The 21,029-nt window shown below is 44.2% G+C and overlaps 1 protein-coding gene across 4 annotated transcripts in view; it reads right to left on the reverse strand.

Annotated features, from left to right (window-relative positions):
• The window catches only part of LOC137335280 (beta-1,4-galactosyltransferase 5-like), an 81,714-nt gene that overhangs the window by 24,504 nt on the left and 36,181 nt on the right, over nucleotides 1–21,029 (reverse strand). For 2 of the 4 annotated variants that reach the window (XM_068000574.1, XM_068000578.1), the window contains exon 2: nucleotides 15,086–15,220. In XM_068000574.1, coding sequence (XP_067856675.1) covers nucleotides 15,086–15,220 — 135 coding nt within the window. Of the gene's footprint in view, nucleotides 1–15,085; nucleotides 15,221–15,605; nucleotides 15,811–21,029 lie in introns of those variants that run through there. The other 2 variants (XM_068000577.1, XM_068000576.1) reach the window with 2 other exon arrangements.

Below are 21,029 nucleotides of genomic sequence, written 5' to 3' on the forward strand. Positions count from 1 at the left end.
AAAAGCCTGGGAACTACAGACTGGTGAGCCTGACATCTGTAGTGGGTAAGTTGTTAGAGGGTATTCTGAGAGACAGGATCTACAGGCATTTGGAGAGGCAGGGACTGATTAGGAACAGTCAGCATGGTTTTGTGAGAGGAAAATCATGTCTCACGAATTTGATTGAGTTTTTTGAAGGGGTAACGAAGAAGATAGATGAGGGCTGTGCAGTAGACGTGGTCTACATGGACTTCAGCAAAGCGTTTGACAAGGTACCGCATGGTAGGCTGTTACGTAAGGTTAAATCTCATGGGATCCAAGGTGAGGTAGCCAATTGGATACAAAATTGGCTTGACGACAGAAGACAGAGGGTGGTTGTAGAGGGTTGTTTTTCAGACTGGAGGCCTGTGACCAGCGGTGTGCCTCAGGGATCGGTGCTGGGTCTGCTGTTATTTGTTATTTATATTAATAATTTGGATGAGAATTTAGGAGGCATGGTTAGTAAGTTTGCAGATGACACCAAGATTGGTGGCATTGTGGACAGTGAAGAAGGTTATCTAGGATTGCAACGGAATCTTGATAAATTGGGCCAGTGGGCCGATGAATGGCAGATGGAGTTTAATTTAGATAAATGTGAGGTGATGCATTTTGGTAGATCGAATCAGACCAGGATCTACTCCGTTAATGGTAGGGCGTTGGGGAGAGCTAAAGAACAAAGAGATCTAGGAGTACAGGTTCATAGCTCCTTGAAAGTGGAGTCACAGGTGGATAGGGTGGTGAAGAAGGCATTCAGCATGCTTGGTTTCATTGGTCAGAACATTGAATACAGGAGTTGGGATGTCTTGTTGAAGTTGTACAAGACATTAGTAAGGCCACACTTGGAATACTGTGTACAGTTCTGGTCACCCTACTATAGAAAGGTTATTATTAAACTAGAAAGAGTGCAGAAAAGATTTACTAGGATGCTACCGGGACTTGATGGTTTGACTCATAGGGAGAGGTTGGATAGACTGAGACTTTTTTCCCTGGAGAGTAGGAGGTTGAGGGGTGATCTTATAGAAGTCTATAAAATAACGAGGGGCATAGATAAGGTAGATAGTCAAAATCTTTTCCCAAAGGTAGGGGAGTCTATAACAAGGGGGCATAGATTTAAGGTGAGAGGGGAGAGATACAAAAGGGTCCAGAGGGGCAATTTTTTCACTCAAAGGGTGGTGAGTGTCTGGAACGAGCTGCCGGAGGCAGTAGTAGAGGCGGGTACAATTTTGTCTTTTAAAAAGCATTTGGACAGTTACATGGGTAAGATGGGTATAAAGGGATATGGGCCAAGTGCAGGCAATTGGGACTAGCTTAGTGGTATAAACTGGGCGACATGGACATGTTGGGCCGAAGGGCCTGTTTCCATGTTGTAAACTTCTATGATTCTATTATCTAAGTAAGGTGGGAAAGAGAAACCAGGTAATTACAGACCTGTCAGTCTAACATCTGTTGTGGGGACTTTACTAGAATCTGTCATTAGGGACAGAGTGACTGAGCAAATACATTTGAGCTGATCAGAGAATCAGCATAGATTTGTGAAGGGCAAGTCATGTCTGACTAACCTAACTGAATTTTTTGAAGAGATTACTAACATGGGGAATAAGGGAGTGTCGATGGATGTTATCTATATGAACTTCATGAGGCATTTGACAAGGTTCTGCACAAGAGTTTGGTAAAAATGAATGCCTCCAATTCTGTGCGCTATCTTGTGACATGGGTTAGAAATTGGTTGGGAGGTAGCAGACAGAGAGATAGAATAAAGGGTATGTACTCTGATTGGCAAGATGTGACAAGTGGTTTTCTCCAGGGATCTGTGCTGAAGCCTCAACTTTTTAACCATAATTGTCAACGACTTGCAAGAAGGAGCAGAGAGTTGTATATCCAAGTTAGCAGATGACACTAAGTTAGGAGGCACAATAAGTAATGCAGATAGGAAGGGACATAAACAGAATAAGTGAGCGGACAAAATTGTAACAAATTAAGTTTCTTGGATCCAAAGTGGATGGCCTATCAGTATTTTCTAAATGGTGAGAAACCATGGAGGAGCAAAGAGATTTGAGTGTCCATGTACACAAATCACTAAAAGCTAGTGGACTGGTACAAAAAGGCTAATTGAATGTTGGTCTTTATCTTAAGGGGACTAGAATACAAAGGGGAGGAAGATGTATTTCATTTGTACAGAGCCTTGGTCAGACTCCATCTGGAGTACTGCGTTCAGTTCTGGGGACCACGCCACAGGAAGGATATATTGGCATTGGAGGGGGTGCAGAGAAGAATCATTAAATTATCGGGACAGGTTGCATAACCCTGGCTTGTTTTCCCTTGAGTATAGAAGAATGTGGGGTGATGTAATCAAGGTGTTTAAAATGAAAAAAGAATTTGATAGGGTAGATGGAGAATCTATTTCCTCTGGTGAGGGAATCTAGAACAAGGAGGCATAATCTTAAAATTAGAGCCAGGCCATTCAGGAGTAAAATTAGGAAGCACTTTGTCACTCAAAGGTTAGTAGAAATCTGGAACTCTCTTCCTCCAAAATGCTGTGGACATTGAGTCAATTGAAGCTTTCAAGACTGGGATCGATACATTTTTGTTAGGTAAGGGTATCAATGGATAAGGGTCAAAGGTGGGTAAATGGAGTTGAGTACCGAGGTACAACAATTTAATGATAGGCTATTAAAATATTGGTTTAGGCTTTCTATAAATTAGCCTCCTGGAAACAGGGGCCCTTTGAACAAAACCCCTTATTTTCATCAACTTGGAACCAACTCAATCAAGCATCAGAATGATCTGATGATCATTCTGCTGTTGACCATGTTGCCACTTGGTGGCGTCCTACATGATAGCAGGAATTCAATGAACAAAAAAAAGCTCCAGCTCCAGATTGGACATGTCAAGTCCACACATTCACAACCCAAAAGGGTCTCACAAATACCTAAGTGAAAAAAAAAATCACAGTAAAATCCAATCTTCTGGGAGGTAAAACACAAAAGCCTATGATGGAAACCTTCTTAGCATGAAAGTTTTGTAAAGAGGCATCTCCTGATCCTGACCCAAGTAAGGTCAGCTATAAACAGGTGATACAAAGAAGAATGGGAGTGCATCTGTTTGACCTTTCATACTCATGTGCTCAAACAATTCTGCAATCCCTCTCAAGTCAACACAGGATTTATTTTTTTTCCTGACTGTTGGAAGTATTGCACCCAGCAGCATAAAAAAGACCAGGGCCTAAGCTGAATAAGGCCTCACTGAACCAAGGACGTATGCAGGCTGTAAGGCAGCAATTACCCAGTCCTAAAGGTGAGCAAGGCACTATTTTATAACTGCACCTCATTCCACTACAAACCACCAAGGTGCATCAAATGCAAACTGCAGGATGACATGCAGTAGTAAGACTGCAATAGATTTCTGTTGGCATGCTCATTTGTACACAGTGTGTTTACTCTATTGTGGTGCCACAGACCTGCACTGTTATATTGTGAGCACATTAAACCCCCTTCTGTACATAAGGAACATGTGTGTTTGTTACTGCTACTTCTTACATTAAATTGCTAGTTAACCAAGGCCCCATTCTGCATACTATATGGTACAGGGGTCATAGTGTTATATTTCAACCACTGAAGTTTCTACACAGACCGAATCCACCAAAATCATCTTGGAGATGGGACAAAATTTGTCCAATGACATAAAAGATTTGATTGCATTGATCTTATCTAGCCTTTATTTGGCTTTTGCAAATGTTTTCTAACAACTCCCTGAACTGGTTATCATAAGGGAGCAACTCCTTGATAGTGGGACAAATGCTCAGTTTTATCTCGGAGACTTTCAACCAGGAGTGCTAACAGAGGAACACAATTACTTTCCTGAAATCTCGTAAACTTCCTTCTGCTGGGCCTGATTAAGAATATTGCACAATGAACAGCATAGCTGCATCTTTATATGGAGTTTGGAGAGCATTACCGATAATTCCCCAATCGTACAATAGTAAGTGGCAGTACACATCACAAGGATACCTTCAAGGTAATTGCAGATACAAGGCATCTTGCCTCCTAGATTTGTACATCATTTCTGGAGAATGGAGGAGTAGTAAGGGGACAGTAGGATTAGGATATGATGTTGGCCCCTGCTGAGGGAAATTACAACCTTAACTAAGCAGGAGACAATCTGCTGTTTACTTTCTCACTGTACCTTGCCCCTATGATTCGGAAGCAGTACCTATATCTTTGCAGAGGTATTTACTCAAAGGATTAACAAGTACTCCACTTGTAGTAATCTGCTTACTGAATATAATGCACTACACTACCAAACTCACTTTGAAAAGGTGGCTATCACGACATCAATTATGATGTGGAGATGCCAGTGATGGACTGGGGTGGACACATGTAAGATTCCTTACATTTGATACATCAATTAGTTTACAAACTAAAGCACCTAATATATTTGCAATTAGCAATATGAGCCACAAGAACGCAATACACTAAAGAAACATTAAAGGTTGTAAACAATCAAGTTCCCTATATAGCATTGTCTTCAATGAGAACAGTTGCTGTTAAACGATTAAATTCCGTTTCTGAACAGTAAATTTAGTCAATTTTCATGCTCTTAAATCATTTACCTTCAAATTGGGTTTTTCTCCGAGAGACCTCATACAATTCAAACAATTGCTTTTTGAAAGACCTTTGTCTCAAAGCCGTTGCTACTTAAATTGCATAGATGCTAAAACCAACATTTCAGTGAATTTTTAAATATTGCCTTTCTCTGACTGCATTAAAGAATCTCAACTTTGATTAATAGAAGACACTGCTTTAGAATTGAATACTTTATATGTGAATCCAATTAATTACAATTGGCAAGTGTGAAACGAGACAGAATTCCCATCTGCAGAGATACGAACACAATTCATTTGTCTCCCAAATAGGTTTGTTAGTTAATTGAATTAAGATCTTCACCATGGAATGTAAGTTCGTTGCGCGACAGGAAATCCCTGTTATATGAAACAAAGCCATCTGATCATAGGATACAGTCAATTCAAATGTTACAACATGGTAAAATGGAATTATGTTGGGCCCATGGGGAACTGGTCCATTCTAGTTGAGGATAACATGGTAGGATTCTTATTTCATCTCAAAGGGGGGTGGGGGTTACCCATTTCTGGAACATTCACAGCTAGCTAGTGACAGCACTTCTAAGTAGGAACAATACCTGAACATTAACTCAAAAGGACATGTTCTTAATTGGTCCTGGTTACCAATTCACTCTCTTGATTTGGAATCCTTGAAGATTGCATCTCCCCCCAAACAGAATAATTTGTGGTGGGGATGAGGACTGGGACAAATACAGTGTCACCAACGGAGAGACCACGTTTGGATTGCCTACTACGATTGAGATAACTTGGCAAAACTCTTCAGTAAGGTTTCCAGTCAGATGCATATGGGCAAAATCTTTAATGAGTACACTTGAAAGGGGGAATTGTGATACACTACATAGAGCTACTGGATCCATTTACAATGATAAAGAGATTCAATAATCAAAAAGTCTAATGGAATGTTGGCCTTTATCTCAAGGGGCTATACTAGAAGTGAGGAAGTGATGCTTCAGTTGTACAGAGCCTTGGTCAGATGCCATCTGGTGAATCTGCGCTGTATCCCTTCCAAGCTAATGCATCTTTCCTAAGGTTCGGTGCCCAATAGAGAAGTTATGGTAAACTTGTACAGAAGCTTGGTTAGACCATACTTGGAATTCCGTGCACAGTTCTGGACTCCATATTATAAAAATGATATAGACGCATTGGAGAAGGTGCAAACAAGATGCACAAGGATGATACCGGAACTGGGGGGATATACTTATCAGGAAAAGCTGAACAGGCTGCGGCTCTTTTCTCTAGAAAAAAGGCTGATGGGTGACCTGATAGAGGTCTTAAAAATAATGAAAGGGTTTGATAGGGTAGATGTAGAGAAAATGTTTCCACTTGTGGGGGAGACCAGAACTAGGGGCCATAAATATAAGATAGTCACTAATAAATGCAATAGGGAATTCAGGAGAAACTTCTTTACCTAAAAAGAGTGGCAAGAATGTGGAACACACTACCACAAGTAGCTGAGGCAATTAGCACAGATGCATTTAAGGGGAAGCTAGATAAGCATGAGAGAGTTAAGGAATAGAAGGGTTTGCTGATAGGGTTAGATGAAATAGGAAAGGAGGAGGCTCACATGGAACATAAATGTCGGCATGGACCAGTTGGGTCGATTGGCCTGTTTCTGTGCTGTAAACTCTGTCACCAATTGGCTGCTTTCCCTTGTGAAGGCCGATGGTAGTACTTATTGACTGGTTCAGTATGACATTAAAGTGCAAGAATCCCCAAGACTGAATCATAGTTTACGTATTTGGACAAAAAATACATCAGTTTACAATGTCGAACTTCGTACACGGTTAGCTGGTGTTGCAACAATAAGCACTTATCCCGGAAACAGATGAGGTGCACTATTGTATTTTACAACAAAGACCATGGGAGTGATTTTAAACCCCAAAAACGGGTGGGTTAGAGTTGAAAATAGTTGTTTTTTTGGATCACAACCGCAAAATTTTCGGACTTTGCATTCCGAGTGCGAAGCCTGTACTTTTCCGCGCCGACGTTAAACCCGGAAATAAAGTCGGGTTGTGATCGCGACCAAAAAACAATTATATTCAACTCCCACCCGCCCCCAACCCACCCGTTCTTGGGGTTTAAAATCACCCCCCATGCATCTGTAGATCCCCCTCCACTATTTGGTTATAATTTTTTTTTTATTCGTTCACGGGATGTGGGCGTCGCTGGCGAGGCCAGCATTTATTGCCCATCCCTAATTGCCCTTGAGAAGGTGGTGGTGAGCCGCCTTCTTGAACCGCTGCAGTCCGTGTGGTGACGGGTTCTCCCACAGTGCTGTTACGAAGGGAGTTCCAGGATTTTGACCCAGCGACAATGAAGGAACGGCGATATATTTCCAAGTCGGGATGGTGTGTGACTTGGAGGGGAACGTGCAGGTGGTGTTGTTCCCATGTGCCTGCTGCTCTTGTCCTTCTAGGTGGTAGAGGTCGCGGGTTTGGGAGGTGCTGTCAAAGAAGCCTTGGCGAGTTGCTGCAGTGCATCCTGTGGATAATGCACACTGCAGCCACGGTGCGCCGGTGGTGAAGGGAGTGAATGTTCAGGGTGGTGGATGGGGTGCCAATCAAGCGGGCTGCTTTATCTTGGATGGTGTCGAGCTTCTTGAGTGTTGTTGGAGCTGCACTCATCCAGGCAAGTGGAGAGTATTCCATCACACTCCTGACTTGTGCCTTGTGGATGGTGGAAAGGCTTTGGGGAGTCAGGAGGTGAGTCACTCGCCGCAGAATACCCAGCCTCTGACCTGCTCCTGTAGCCACAGTATTTATATGGCTGGTCCAGTTAAGTTTCTGGTCAATGGTGACCCCCAGGATGTTGATGGTGGGGGATTCGGCGATGGTAATGCCGTTGAATGTCAAGGGGAGGTGGTTAGACTCTCTCTTGTTGGAGATGGTCATTGCCTGACACTTATCTGGCGCGAATGTTACTTGCCACTTGTGAGCCCAAGCCTGGATGTTGTCCAGGTCTTGCTGCATGCGGGCTCGGACTGCTTCATTATTTGAGGGGTTGCGAATGGAACTGAACACTGTGCAGTCATCAGCGAACATCCCCATTTCTGACCTTATGATGGAGGGAATATGAGCATGTGATATAATAATAGAAAATTGAAACTAACATGCAAATACTCGATGCAGCATTCAAATAGCTTTAAATATCCTCTCTGGATACGTCGAGGGCATCCTGAAACCCATCGTACAGGGAACCCCCAGCTTCTGTCGCAACACTACAGACTTCCTACAAAAACTCAGCACCCACGGACCAGTTGAACCAGGAACACTTCTCACCACGATGGACGTCTCGGCACTATACACCAGTATCCCCCACGATGACGGCATCGCTGCGACAGCCTCAGTACTCAAAACCAACAACAGCCAATCTCCAGACGCCATCCTACAACTCATCCGCTTCATCCTGGATCACAATGTCTTCACCTTCGATAACCAGTTCTTCACCCAAACATACGGAACAGCCATGGGGACAAAATTCGCACCCCAATACGCCAACATTTTCATGCACAAGTTCGAGCAGGACTTCTTCACTGCACAGGACCTCCAACCAACACTATACACCAGATACATCGACAACATTTTCTTCCTATGGACCCACGGCGAAGAATCACTAAAGAGACTACACGATAACATCAACAAGTTCCATCCCACCATCAAACTCACCATGGACTACTCCTCAGAATCAGTTTCATTCTTGGACACATGAATCTCCATCAAAGACGGGCACCTCAGCAGCTCACCCGACCGCAAGCCCACGGACAACCTCACGATGCTCCACTTCTCCAGCTTCCACCCTAACCACGTCAAAGAGGCCATCCCCTATGGACAGGCCCTGCGAATACATAGGATCTGCTCAGACGAGGAGGAAAGCGATGGACACCTACAGACGCTGAAAGACGCCCTCGTAAGAATGGGATATGACGCTTGACTCGTCGATCGACAGTTCCGACGGGCCACAGCGAAAAAACACATGGACCTCCTCAGATGCAAACACGGGACACAACCAGAGTACCCTTCGTCGTCCAGCACTTCCCCGGAGCGGAGAAACTACGCCATGTTCTTCGCAGCCTTCAACTTGTCATCGATGATGACGAACACCTCGCAAAGGCCATCCCCACGCCTCCACTACTCGCCTTCAAACAGCCACCTAACCTCAAACAGACCATCGTTCACAGCAAATTACCCAGCTTTCAGGAGAACAGCGCCCACGACACCACACAACGCTGCCACGGCAACCTCTGCAAGACATGCCAGATCATCGACACAGATACCACCATCACACGAGAGGACACCATCCACCAGGTGCATGGTTCATACTCCTGTGACTCGGCCAACGTTGTCTACCTCATACGTTGTAGGAAAGGATGCCCCGGAGCTTGGTACATCGGCGAGACCATGCAGACACTGCGAAAACGGATGAACGGACACTGCATAACAATCACCAGACAGGAGGGTTCCCTCCCAGTCGGGGAACACTTCAGCAGTCAAGGACATTCAGCCTCCGATCTTCGGGTAGGCGTTTTCCAAGGCGGCCTTCGAGACACACGACAACGCAAAATCGTCGAGCAGAAATTGATAGCCAAGTTCCGCACCCACGAGGACGGCCTCAACCGGGATCTTGGGTTCATGTCACGCAACATGTAACCCCACCTGACGTAGAGTCATCCAGACTCAAGTCGTAGTTGTCTTGTTCTCCGTAAACAAATGTGGCCGGACCTGCTGTGATTTCCAGCAAAAAAAAGTTATCTGTTTTTAATACAAACCCCAGAATCTGCTACATTTGACCCCTTGTGACCCCACCTCAGTATTCTTGGATGTAATGTTTCCCTGACTAACCTGTTTGAACACCATTCACTCCTTTGATTGCTGTGATTATCTCTCTGCCGAGGTGTGATAAAGGGCAGTTAGAAAGATTATCTGTAATCACCAGGCATTGTTCTCTGACTATTTATGCTGTGCCTATATGCATCTCTTCACTTCACCTGACGAAGGAGCAAAGCTCCGAAAGCTTGTGATTTCAAATAAAGCTGTTGGACTATAATCGGGTGTTATGCGTCTCCTTACATTTGCTTTAAAATAGAATATTCGTAAAACAAAATGAACACTTTGATATATTGCTCTTAATTCTAGACTGTAACTTCAAAAACTCCATTGTATGAAAGCAGCAATTCCACATTAGAGTAAACAGATGGCAACCTGAACAAACGATGAAGGAACAGCGATATATTTCCAAGTCGGGATGGTGTGTGACTTGGAGGGGAACATGCAGGTGGTGGTGTTCCCATGTGCCTACTGCTCTTGTCCTTCTAGGTGGTAGAGGTCGCAGGTTTGGGAGGTGCTGTCGAAGAAGCCTTGGCGAGTTGCTGCAGTGCATCCTGTGGATGGTACACACTGCAGCCACTGTGCGCCGGTGGTGAAGGGAATGAATGTTTAGGGTGGTGGATAGGGTGCCAATCAAGCGGGCTGCTTTGTCCTAGATGGTGTTGAGCTTCTTGAGTGTTGTTGGAGCTGCACTCATCCAGGCAGTGGAGAGTATTCCATCACACTCCTGGATATGTGCCTTGCAGATGGTGGAAAGGTTTTGGGGAGTCAGGGGGTGAGTCACTCACCGCAGAATACCCAGCCTCTGTCCTGCTCTTGTCGCCACAGTATTTATATGGCTGATCCAGTTAAGTTTCTTGTCAATGGTGGCCCCCAGGATGTTGATGGTGGGGGATTCGGCAATGGTAATGCCGTTGAATGTCATGGGGAGGTTGTTAGATCCTCTCTAGGCTCTCTACATGCCTTCAGGTTCTTGACTGGAGCAAAGATCACATAGAAGGTAAGTGTCATTATAGATAACACTCTGTCTATGTGATTTCCTGGACTGGTTCAGATAGCCTGAGGGGGCCGGAGAGGAATTTTCCAGAGTATTTTTTTCCCTTATTGGCCCAGGGTTTCTCTGCTTTTTTGCCCAGGAGATTACATGACTGCAGGGGATGGTTGTGGGGAGTGGGGTGCGAAGGGTTTAGCCATAATGCTCCAGCCATCATGAGGTGTGCAGCAGGCTTGATGGAGCAGCCGATCTTCTCCTGCCCGTCAACTTTGTATGTTCGTATGAATCAGCCTGGAAGATAAACTGACTTAAGAGTAGTCTTCAGCAAGAATCCCAAGGACTTGCATTTGGTTGAATCCATCCTCACCCAAACTAAAAGTTTGTCAATCATATAAACAAATAAAAAAGTTATCAATTGGGTATGGTAGCATAGTGGTTATGTTACTGGACTAGTAATCCAGAGGCCTGGACTAATAATCCAGAGTCATGCGTTCAAATCCCGCCACGGCAGCTGGGGAATTTAAATTCAATTAATTAAATAAAAATCTGGAATTAAAATGCTAGTATCAGCAATGGTGGCCATGAAACTACCGGATTGTCGTAAAAACCCATCTGGTTCACGAATGTCCTTTAGGGGAGGAAACCTGCTGTCCTTACCTGGTCTGGCCTACATGTGACTCCAGACCCACAGCAATGTGGTTGATTCTTAATTGCCCTCTGAAATGGCCTAGCAAGCCAATGCAGTTGTAAAATCTCGCTAAAAAAGTCATAAGAATAAAACCGGATGGACCACCCTGCTTCGGACCACTAGGCACCGGACACAACAATGGCAAACCTAGCCCAGTCGACCCTGCAATGTCCTCCTCACTAACATCTGGGGACTTGTGCCAAAATTGGGAGAGCTGTCCCACAGACTAGTCAAGCAACAGTCTGACATAGCCATACTCACAGAATCATACCTTTCAGCCAACGTCCCAGACTCTTCCATCACCATCCCTGGGTGTGTCCTGTCCCACCAGCAGGACAGACCCACCAGAGGTGGTGGTACAGTGATATACAGTCAGGAGGGAGTGGCCCTGGGAGTCCTCAACATTGACTCTGGACTCCATGAAATCTCATGGCATCAGGTCAAACATGGGCAAGGAAACCTCCTGCTGATTACCACCTACCGTCCTCCCTCAGCTGATGAACCAGTCCTCCTCCATGTTGAGCACCACTTGGAGGAAGCACTGAGGGTAGCATGAGCACAAAATGTACTCTGGTTGGGGGATTTCAATGTCCATCACCAAGAGTGGCTCGGTAGCATCACTACTGACCGAGCTGGCCGAGTCCTGAAGGACATAGCTGCCAGACTGGGCCTGCGACAGGTGGTGAGCGAACCAACACGAGGGAAAAACCAATTTGACCTCGTCCTCACCAATCTACCTGTCGCAAATGCATCTGTCCATGACAGTATTGGTAGGAGTGACCACCGCACAATCCTCGTGGAGATGAAGTCCCGTCTTTGCACTGAGGACACCATCCAACGTGTTGTGTGGCACTACCACCGTGGTAAATGGAATAGATTCAGAACAGATCCAGCAGCTCAAAACTGGGCATTCATGAGGCGCTGTGGGCCATCAGCTGCAGCAGAATTGTATTCCAGGACAATCTGTAATCTCATGGCCCGGCATATTCCTCACTCTACCATTACCAACAAGCCAGGGGATCAACCCTCGTTCAATGAGGAGTGTAGAAGAGCATGCCAGGAGCAGCACCAGGCATACATAAAAATGAGGTGCCAACCTGGTGAAGCTACAACTCAGGACTACATGCATGCTAAACAGCGGAAGCAACATGCTATAAGACAGAGCTAAGCGATTCCACAACCAACGGATCAGATCAAAGCTCTGCAGTCCTGCCACATCCAGTTGTGAATGGTGGTGGAAAATTAAACAACTAACGGGAGGAGGCGGCTCTGCAAACATCCCCATCCTCAAAGATGGCGGAGTCCAGCACGAGTGCAAAAGACAAGGCTGAAGCGTTTGCAACCATCTTCAGCCAGAAGTGTCGAGTGGATGATCCATCTCAGCCTCCTCCCGATATCTCCACCATCACAGAAGCCAGTCTTCAGCCAATTCAATTCACTCCACGTGATATCAAGAAATGGCTGAATGCACTGGATACAGCAAAGGCGATGGGCCCAGACAACATCCCAGCTGTACTGCTGAAGACTTGTGCTCCAGAACTAGCTGCGCCTCTAGCCAAGCTGTTCCAGTACAGCTACAACACTGGCAGCTACCCGACAATGTGGAAAATTGCCCAGGTATATCCTGTCCACAAAAAGCAGGACAAATCCAATCTGGCCAATTACCGCCCCATCAGTCTATTCTCAATCATCGGCAAAGTGATGGAAGGTGTCGTCGACAGTGCTATCAAGCGACACTTACTCACCAATAACCTGCTCACCAATGCTCAGTTTGGGTTCCGCCAGGACCACTCGGCTACAGACCTCATTACCGCCTTGGTCCAAACATGGACAAAAGTGCTGAATTCCAGAGGTGATGTGAGAGTGACTGCCCTTGACATCAAGGTAGCATTTGACCGATTGTGGCACCAAGAAGCCCTCGTAAAATTGAAGTCAATGGGAATCAGGAGGAAAACTCTCCAGTGGCTGGAGTCATACCTAGCACAAAGGAAGATGGTAGTGGTTGTTGGAGGCCAATCATCTCAGCCCCAGGACATTGCTGCAGGAGTTCCTCAGGGCAGTGTCCTAGGCCCAACCATCTTCAACTGCTTCATCAATGACCTTCCCTCCATCATAAGGTCAGAAATGGGGATGTTCGCTGATGATTGCACAGTGTTCAGTTCCATTCGTAACCCCTCAAATAACGAAGCAGTCCGAACCCGCATGCAGCAAGACCTGGACAACATCCAGGCTTGGGCTCATAAGTGGCAAGTAACATTCGCGCCAGACAAGTGCCAGGCAATGACCATCTCCAACAAGAGAGAGTCTAACCACCTCCCCTTGACATTCAATGGCATTACCATCGCCGAATCCCCCACCATCAACATCCTGAGGGTCACCATTGACCAGAAACTTAACTGGACCAGCCATATAAATACTGTGGCTACAAGAGCAGGTCAGAGGCTGGGTATTCTGCGGCGAGTGACTCACCTGACTCCCCAAAGCCTTTCCACCATCCACAAGGCACAAGTCAGGAGTGTGATGGAATACTCTCCACTTGCTTGGATGAGTGCAGCTCAACAACACTCAAGAAGCTCGACACCATCCAGGACAAAGCAGCCCGCTTGATTGGCACCCCATCCACCACCCTAAACATTCACTCCCTCCACCACTGCCGCACAGTGGCTGCAGTGCGTACCATCCACAGGATGCACTGCAGCAACTCGCCAAGGCTTCTTCGACAGCACCTCCCAAACCCGCGACCTCTACCACCTAGAAGGACAAGAGCAGCAGGCACATGGGAACACCACCACCTGCACGTTCCTCTCCAAGTCACACACCATCCCGACTTGGAAATATATCACCGCTCCTTCATCGTCGCTGGGTCAAAATCCTGGAACTCCCTTCCTAACAGCACTGTGGGAGAACCTTCACTACACGGACTGCAGCGGTTCAAGGCGGCGGCTCACTACCATCTTCTCAAGGGCAATTAGGGATGGGCAATAAATGCTGGCCTCGCCAGCGACGCCCACATCCCATGAATAATAAAAAAAACAATTGTGACCCTTTTTTATAGAATTACATGTAAAAGACCAAAAACAGATTACTCAGGGAAAATAACGTTCTGTGAAGTGTTGCACATTCTGTCATTACAAAATATTAATGCCATTACATGGTCTGCTGCCCTTCACTACCTGTGCAAGCTTCAGCACATTTCCTCTACACTTTTAGTAGACTACAAATGTATTCAACTCGTCTGCAGAGCAAACAAAATGACTTTGCATTTATTTGCACCTCATCACTTCCTCCAAACATCCCAAAGCAATTCACATCCAATAAATTACTTTTGAAGTGCACTTATACTGGCGAAAACCCAACAGCCATTTGCACACAGCAAGATTCCACAAACAGCCAATGAGATGAATGACTAGTAATCTGTTTTTGCTGGTGCGAGTTGGTCAGGACATAGAGAGCTCTTCTTCAAATAGTGCCAAGGGATCTTTTACATCAGTCTGAACAGGAACACAGAGCTTTGGTTTAACATCATCCAAAAGACAGCACCTCCAACAATGCAGAACTCTGTCAATGCTGCATTGACATATCAGCTTGGATTTGGTGCTCAAGTCCATGAATAGATTTTGAACCACAACCTTACTTATTGACTTGCAGGGGAGAGTACTACCAAATGAGACAAATGGAAAAATTTTAAAAGGTTTAAAATAAGATTAATGAATTGGAAAATTATTGAATTTTACTACAAATACTAGTTCCTAAGATGGGCAAAGAAATATTAAAAATATATACGTTTCGATGCCACATTCTGAATGAATTTTCTTTTTTAGGTGCGTAACATTTATAGATGCTATACAGAAGCCAGTTATTGTTCACTTGTAGAATACATGTCCCCATTTTAATGTATGTTACCATGGTTACTGCATAAATACCTGTACCATTAAGGCTGCTGTTCATCTTGGCATAAGTGCCACGAACCACCTGCTCATACATTTGGGATCCCATCGTTTTCACACTCTCTCTGATCATGATGCCTTGGGCTTGCATCATAAATAGATAGGTGTTTACTGGAAAAGAAAAAATGCACAATTAAAGAGTCCACCAAAATTGCATAACTGGTAATTAACATGATCAGCAAATGCTGGATTTAGAAATAACAGAGTACCTCATTAAAATCAGAAGATGCAAACTAGAGTCCAATGACAGATTAAGAAACAGATAGACTAGCAGGGTGCAAGCTTGAGCTTCAGACTTCCTACACATTATATTCCTCATCTTAGTCAGACTAAATAATTACAGTGGGGGAAGGAATATGTGCATGTTCCAATAGCAGCCATAGAAAAGCAGACACCCAGGAGCAGGTAAGCACAAAGGGAAAGGCAGTGAAAAAGGTACCAATTCTTAAAGCTTCAAGAAGAAATTATGTTTAAAAGGGTACAAAACTGCAAGCACCAAGAAGCACTGTTCTTGCAGTTGCCATAGCAGGTATTTAGAAACGGATGTCCTCTGAGCTGTTCTTGCAGATGTCTTATCACTGCTGGCCTTATGCATTTTCCCTTTCCTCCTCTGGGGCAGGCATCAGGGGCTTCTTTAAACAGAAAAATTACTACTACACAATACAAGACAGTACGCCATAAAAGTGGACTGGCTTCTCATGTTAATGAGTAATCTCCATGGAGAAAGGTTATGTCTTGCCCAGTTCCAGCAAACAATGGATCAGTGACTTGTTTAATGCTTCAGTATACTCAGCAGTATACTGATGCAGTAAACAAGTCAATGAATAAAAAAACAAGGAAATTATGGTAAACCTTTATAAATCATTGGTTCGGCCTCAGTTAGAGTATTGTGTCCGATTCTGGGCACCACACTTTAGAAAGGATGTCAAGGCCTTGGAGAAGGTGCAGAAGAGATGTACTAGAATGGTAACAGGGATGAGGGAATTCAGTTATGTGGTCAGACTAGAGAAGTTGGGATTGTTGTCCTTCGAGCAGAAAAGGATAAGGGGAGATGTGGTCGAGGTGTTCAAAATTATGAGGGGTTTTGATAGAGTAGATGGGGAGAAATTGCTTCCACTGGCAGGAGGGTTAGTAACCAGACCACACAGATTTAAGATAATTGGCAAAAAAATTCAGGGGGGAGGCGAGGAGAATCTTTTTTTTAAAAATGCAGCGAGTTATGATGATCTGGAATGCACTGCCTGAAAACGATGATGGAAGCAGATTCAATTATAACTTTCAAAAGGAAATTGGATATATACTTGAAAAATGAGAAATTTGCAGGGCTATGGGGAAAGACCAGGGGAGTGGGACTAATTGGATCGCTCAAAGAACCGGCACAGACACGATGGGCAGAATGACCTCCTTCTGTTCTGTATGATTCTATGATCCCCAGAGGCAGCTTGAAATGACCCTGTGGCAAAGAAGTTGAGGGTGGTGGCGATTTTCAAAGACACTGGTAATGCAGTGCCTCTGGTGAAGGTGAGCTCTAAGTCAACATCCATGAGCGAAGCACAGTGTTTAGCATTGCTCATTGCACAGGTCAAGATAGGAGAGCCTTGCTTTGTCGATATTGCTGCATGGATAGTTGACAACAATATGCATTCATATACTGCCTCGAGCAAGACAAATGTCCCAAGGTGCTTCACAGAGGCATGTGGAAAAAGGACATTGAATTACAAAAAGGTGACCAAAAACTTGGTCAAAAGAGGTGGGAGGAGAATTTATTAGATGTATTCGTTGGACCGGTCTTTAAATTAGATGCTCATAATTTAGTTCAGAAATCTGAAGACATTCCACAACTTAGTCCTATTTAATAGGCTTTATTGGTTCTGTCAAAGATTCAACAGTGAAACAGACATTAGAATAAAATCCTGTAAACAAGCTAATCTTCATTAGATAAAAAAGAACAGATCACATATTACCGGTCCGAGAGACATAAAAAGTCTGCTAACCTGGACCTATCTTGCATGCAAGCTCCGTGTGCTCACTGGAGTGGCTTATAATCTCTACTTTTAAACCTAGGCATTTAGTACTTGGGTCCCAAATGTATGCAACCACTGGCATGTCTACCCATTGCACCAAAAAGAGTTAACACAAGTCCAAAACTAATGAAAAGACATCTATCTATATTTTAGTTCATGAGATGCATATCATTATTTGTACAAGTATCAGCGACCTTAATACATATCACATTCTTTCAACATCTGGTTCCTGTTCATCCTTGGGTGTTTGTCGACTCCCAAGTCTGTCTTTAATACTGTATCTCTCCAGTATCAGTCTGTTTCATCCTGTATCTTTCCAGTACATTACATTCCAATGTTAACTTCAACTCCTAGTACATCAGTTCTATGTTCCAGTATTAGTACTACATTCTAATGTATTATTCTACATTTTATTAGTATATTAACTATATTCTTCAGATCACAAAAGGAGGAAAGGGAGAACAGTTTGGACAGGGAATTCTAGAGAGTGGGATTGAAGGCATAGTCCCCAATGGTAGCTCGAAAGGAAGGAGTTTGCACAAGAAGTTGGAATTAGATCAATGGGTAATTTGGAGGAGAGAGAGGTTAGAGATAGGGTGGGGTAATACCATGGAGGGATTTGAAGGTAATGACAAGAATATAAAATTTGAGGCAGTGGGGGGCTGGGAGTGGGTGAGCGATGCAGTGTAGATTTTGACTAGCTGGAATTTATGGAAGGCTGGAATGATAAAGGCATTGCATTAAATTGAGTCCAGAGATGACACAGGCATCTATGAGTGTTTTAACAGTGGACAGGCTGAGGCAGGGATGGAGGCAGTCAATGTTCCAGTGGTAGAAGTCGGCAGTCTTTGTGATGAAGTTATTGGTTGCAGTTGAACAGGTCCCCTGAGGTTGTGAACAGTTCAGCCAATGACTATGGAGGGGGAATTGAGTCAGTGTTGAGGGAACAGAGTTTGAAGCAAAGGTTGAAGATGATAGGTTCAGTCTTCCCACTGTTTAACTGAAGGAAATCAAGATTGGATGTTAGACAAGCAGTCTGACATCATAGGAGGAGAGGTTGAAAGAGGTGGCGGAAAGGTACATCTGGGTGCGCACTTGGAAGCTGATCCAATGTCTGAAGATAATGTTGCCAAATGTTAGCATGTAGTTGAGGAAAGGAGGGAGGGCAAGGTTGGATCCTTGACAGGAAATACAGAGGCAACATTGCAGGTGGTAAAGGAAACCATTGCTAGAGATGCTTTGGCTTCCAGATTAGCAAGAGTGGAACTGGTCATCGACAGACTTTCAGAGCTGGACAACAAAATACAAGCATTGCAAGAGATGTTTCCTGTCGTACTCGATAAGACTCACCTCACTGCATTCCTCCTTTCCCTCTAAATAGCACAGAGGGGATTCCCTAATGGATGCACCATTGCCTCCTCAGTTGAATGGCTCACGGTGTAAAAAGTGAGTTGCAGAGCACAAAGAAGAATGTGGAAACTAGCAAAGTTTAAATTAAAAAGTGAACCCAAAATACTCCCATAATCAATCAAAAGCAAATAATATCAATTTAAACATCCAATGAAGATACCATCTAAATGCAGTTCTGCCTGTTGGTAGGCACCCAACAGTGCTGAATGCCTCTTCTATACTAGTATGCATAGCAATGGGTGGACCATAGATAGAAACGGTGGGAAATCATACAGCCGGTGTCACAGCAATATTTAAATACAATTTATATAAAAGGTGGACGATATTTGGGCAGGCACTTCTAGCCGGTCACCTTGTTTCTGGAGTGGGGATTCAGCAGAACACCTCACCCACCCACTTTACTCTTCTGGTCACCCCAAAACTGAGTAGTAAAGATGCAGGAAAATCCAGCCCAGTTTTAAACTTCTACTGAACTGTTACAGCAAGTTGCTACTGAAGAATCGAACATTTTCCATTTTTGATACTCCATCAAAAGAGCACTACTGCACTAATGTGGCATTTATCTGATCAATGTGGCATGGATTTTAATCTAAATCCCAGAGGCAAGAGGACAGAGAAACACATTCACTCCCTTCACCACCAGCGCACTGTACCATCCACAGGATGCACTGCAGCAACTCGCCAAGGCTTCTTCGACAGCACCTCCCAAACCCGCGACCTCTACCATCTAGAAGGACAAGAGCAGCAGGCACATGGGAACAACACCACCTGCACGTTCCCCTCCAAGTCACACACCATCCCGACTTGGAAATATATCGCCGTTCCTTCATTGTCGCTGGGTCAAAATCCTGGAACTCCCTTCCTAACAGCACTGTGGAAGAACCGTCACCACACGGACTGCAGCGGTTCAAGAAGGCAGCTCACCACCACCTTCTCAAGGGCATTTAGGGATGGGCAATAAATGCTGGCCTCGCCAGCGACGCCCACATCCAGTGAACGAATAAAAAAAAAGTATTCAAAATACCTTTCAGTTTTTAGAATCTTGCACATTTACACATTGTAAGCCTAGAAAATTTTGGCCAATAACCACATGACCTGGATAAACATTTTTGCTCTCTCGCCTATCTTATTCCCCTCTCCTAAGGTCATTGATTTCTTGCTGAGTTACAATATCTTCCCCAAATGGTCAATATTCAGCTATTGGGGTGGAAGATGGTGGGATCGCAGCAAAGCCAGATTCTGTCCTCACTTAATAGCCACACATGCATTTCGGAAATGGTTACTAGATAATGTTTGAAGAGGAAACCTTGCAATTTTTCCCTTTCTGTAACCCAGGGCATAGAGGTCAATTGTACTTCCCCTTCTGCTGCCTAGGCAGAGATCATCAAACACAGCACAATTTGGGGATTAAGCTCAGGCCCTAACTTATCTGTCTGACTCAGGGCAATTAGGGATGGGCAATAAATGCCGGCCTTGCCAGCGACGCCCACATCCCATGAACGAATAAAAAAAAAGCTGGAGACTGGATAAACTTGCTGAGCCATTGGAGGAGCTAAAGCAGAATCTGTTCAGCAATTTAGTGTTGTACCCCAACCCTTCAAATACAATGACTACCAATAACTACTTTTATCTGAACATCCTCGTATTATTCCAACACATGCTTAACAGCACAGGGCGCTGACAGGAAATATTTACCACAGTTAGACATCACCAGATACAACTGCTGGCTTTAGTTTTGTCACTTGTGCGTTCACTAGCCCACAATTTCCCTCCAATTCATTTAAATGGATGAGAAATTTGCGAGCTGGCAAGCGCAGAAGTGGAACGCTCTGCACCTAGTGTTCAAAGTCCTTTGTACATATTAACTTGTGGCATTTGCAAATTATATCAAGTATGCTGCAAAACTTCTTAACAGACACTGTTTGAAAATGTCCAAGTATGGTAATCAGATAGAAAAACCTGCTTTAATAAAGCCAATAAAACATAACCAAGCCAGGAAAACTAACTAAGCAATTGCATACACATAAGTACAACTAATATTTTATGGAATTAATTACATTTTCAGTTACACTGAAACATAATATAACATTTTGCAATAGTAAGTATACAATGGTTGGGTTTGATTTAATTTAGTCAGAATGCTTGCTAGTAAAGGTTATGAACAGGCAACACTATTAGCTACATTGGTGGGGGACAGTAAAGGAACTTAGCTCTGACCTAGGAGTATTTGATACTAACATTGGATCTCGACTGGAAAGGTATTTAATTGTTCAGTACTATGATGCCTGACCTTGAAGACCTAAAGTATGAAAAAAATGGATATGTGAACCAAACACATGAATTACTGTTAAACAGGACTTATATTCTAAGAACAAGCTGACCTGATATGAACAAAGTCATGAGTTTAAGTTGCGGTTAGTGCTCTGAACGAATACTGATAACATCCATGAGGAGTTGCAGGATGCAGTTTATAGCACACACTAGAC

The sequence above is a fragment of the Heptranchias perlo genome, chromosome 19 (genome assembly GCF_035084215.1).
Source record: "Heptranchias perlo isolate sHepPer1 chromosome 19, sHepPer1.hap1, whole genome shotgun sequence".
NCBI lineage: Eukaryota > Metazoa > Chordata > Chondrichthyes > Hexanchiformes > Hexanchidae > Heptranchias > Heptranchias perlo.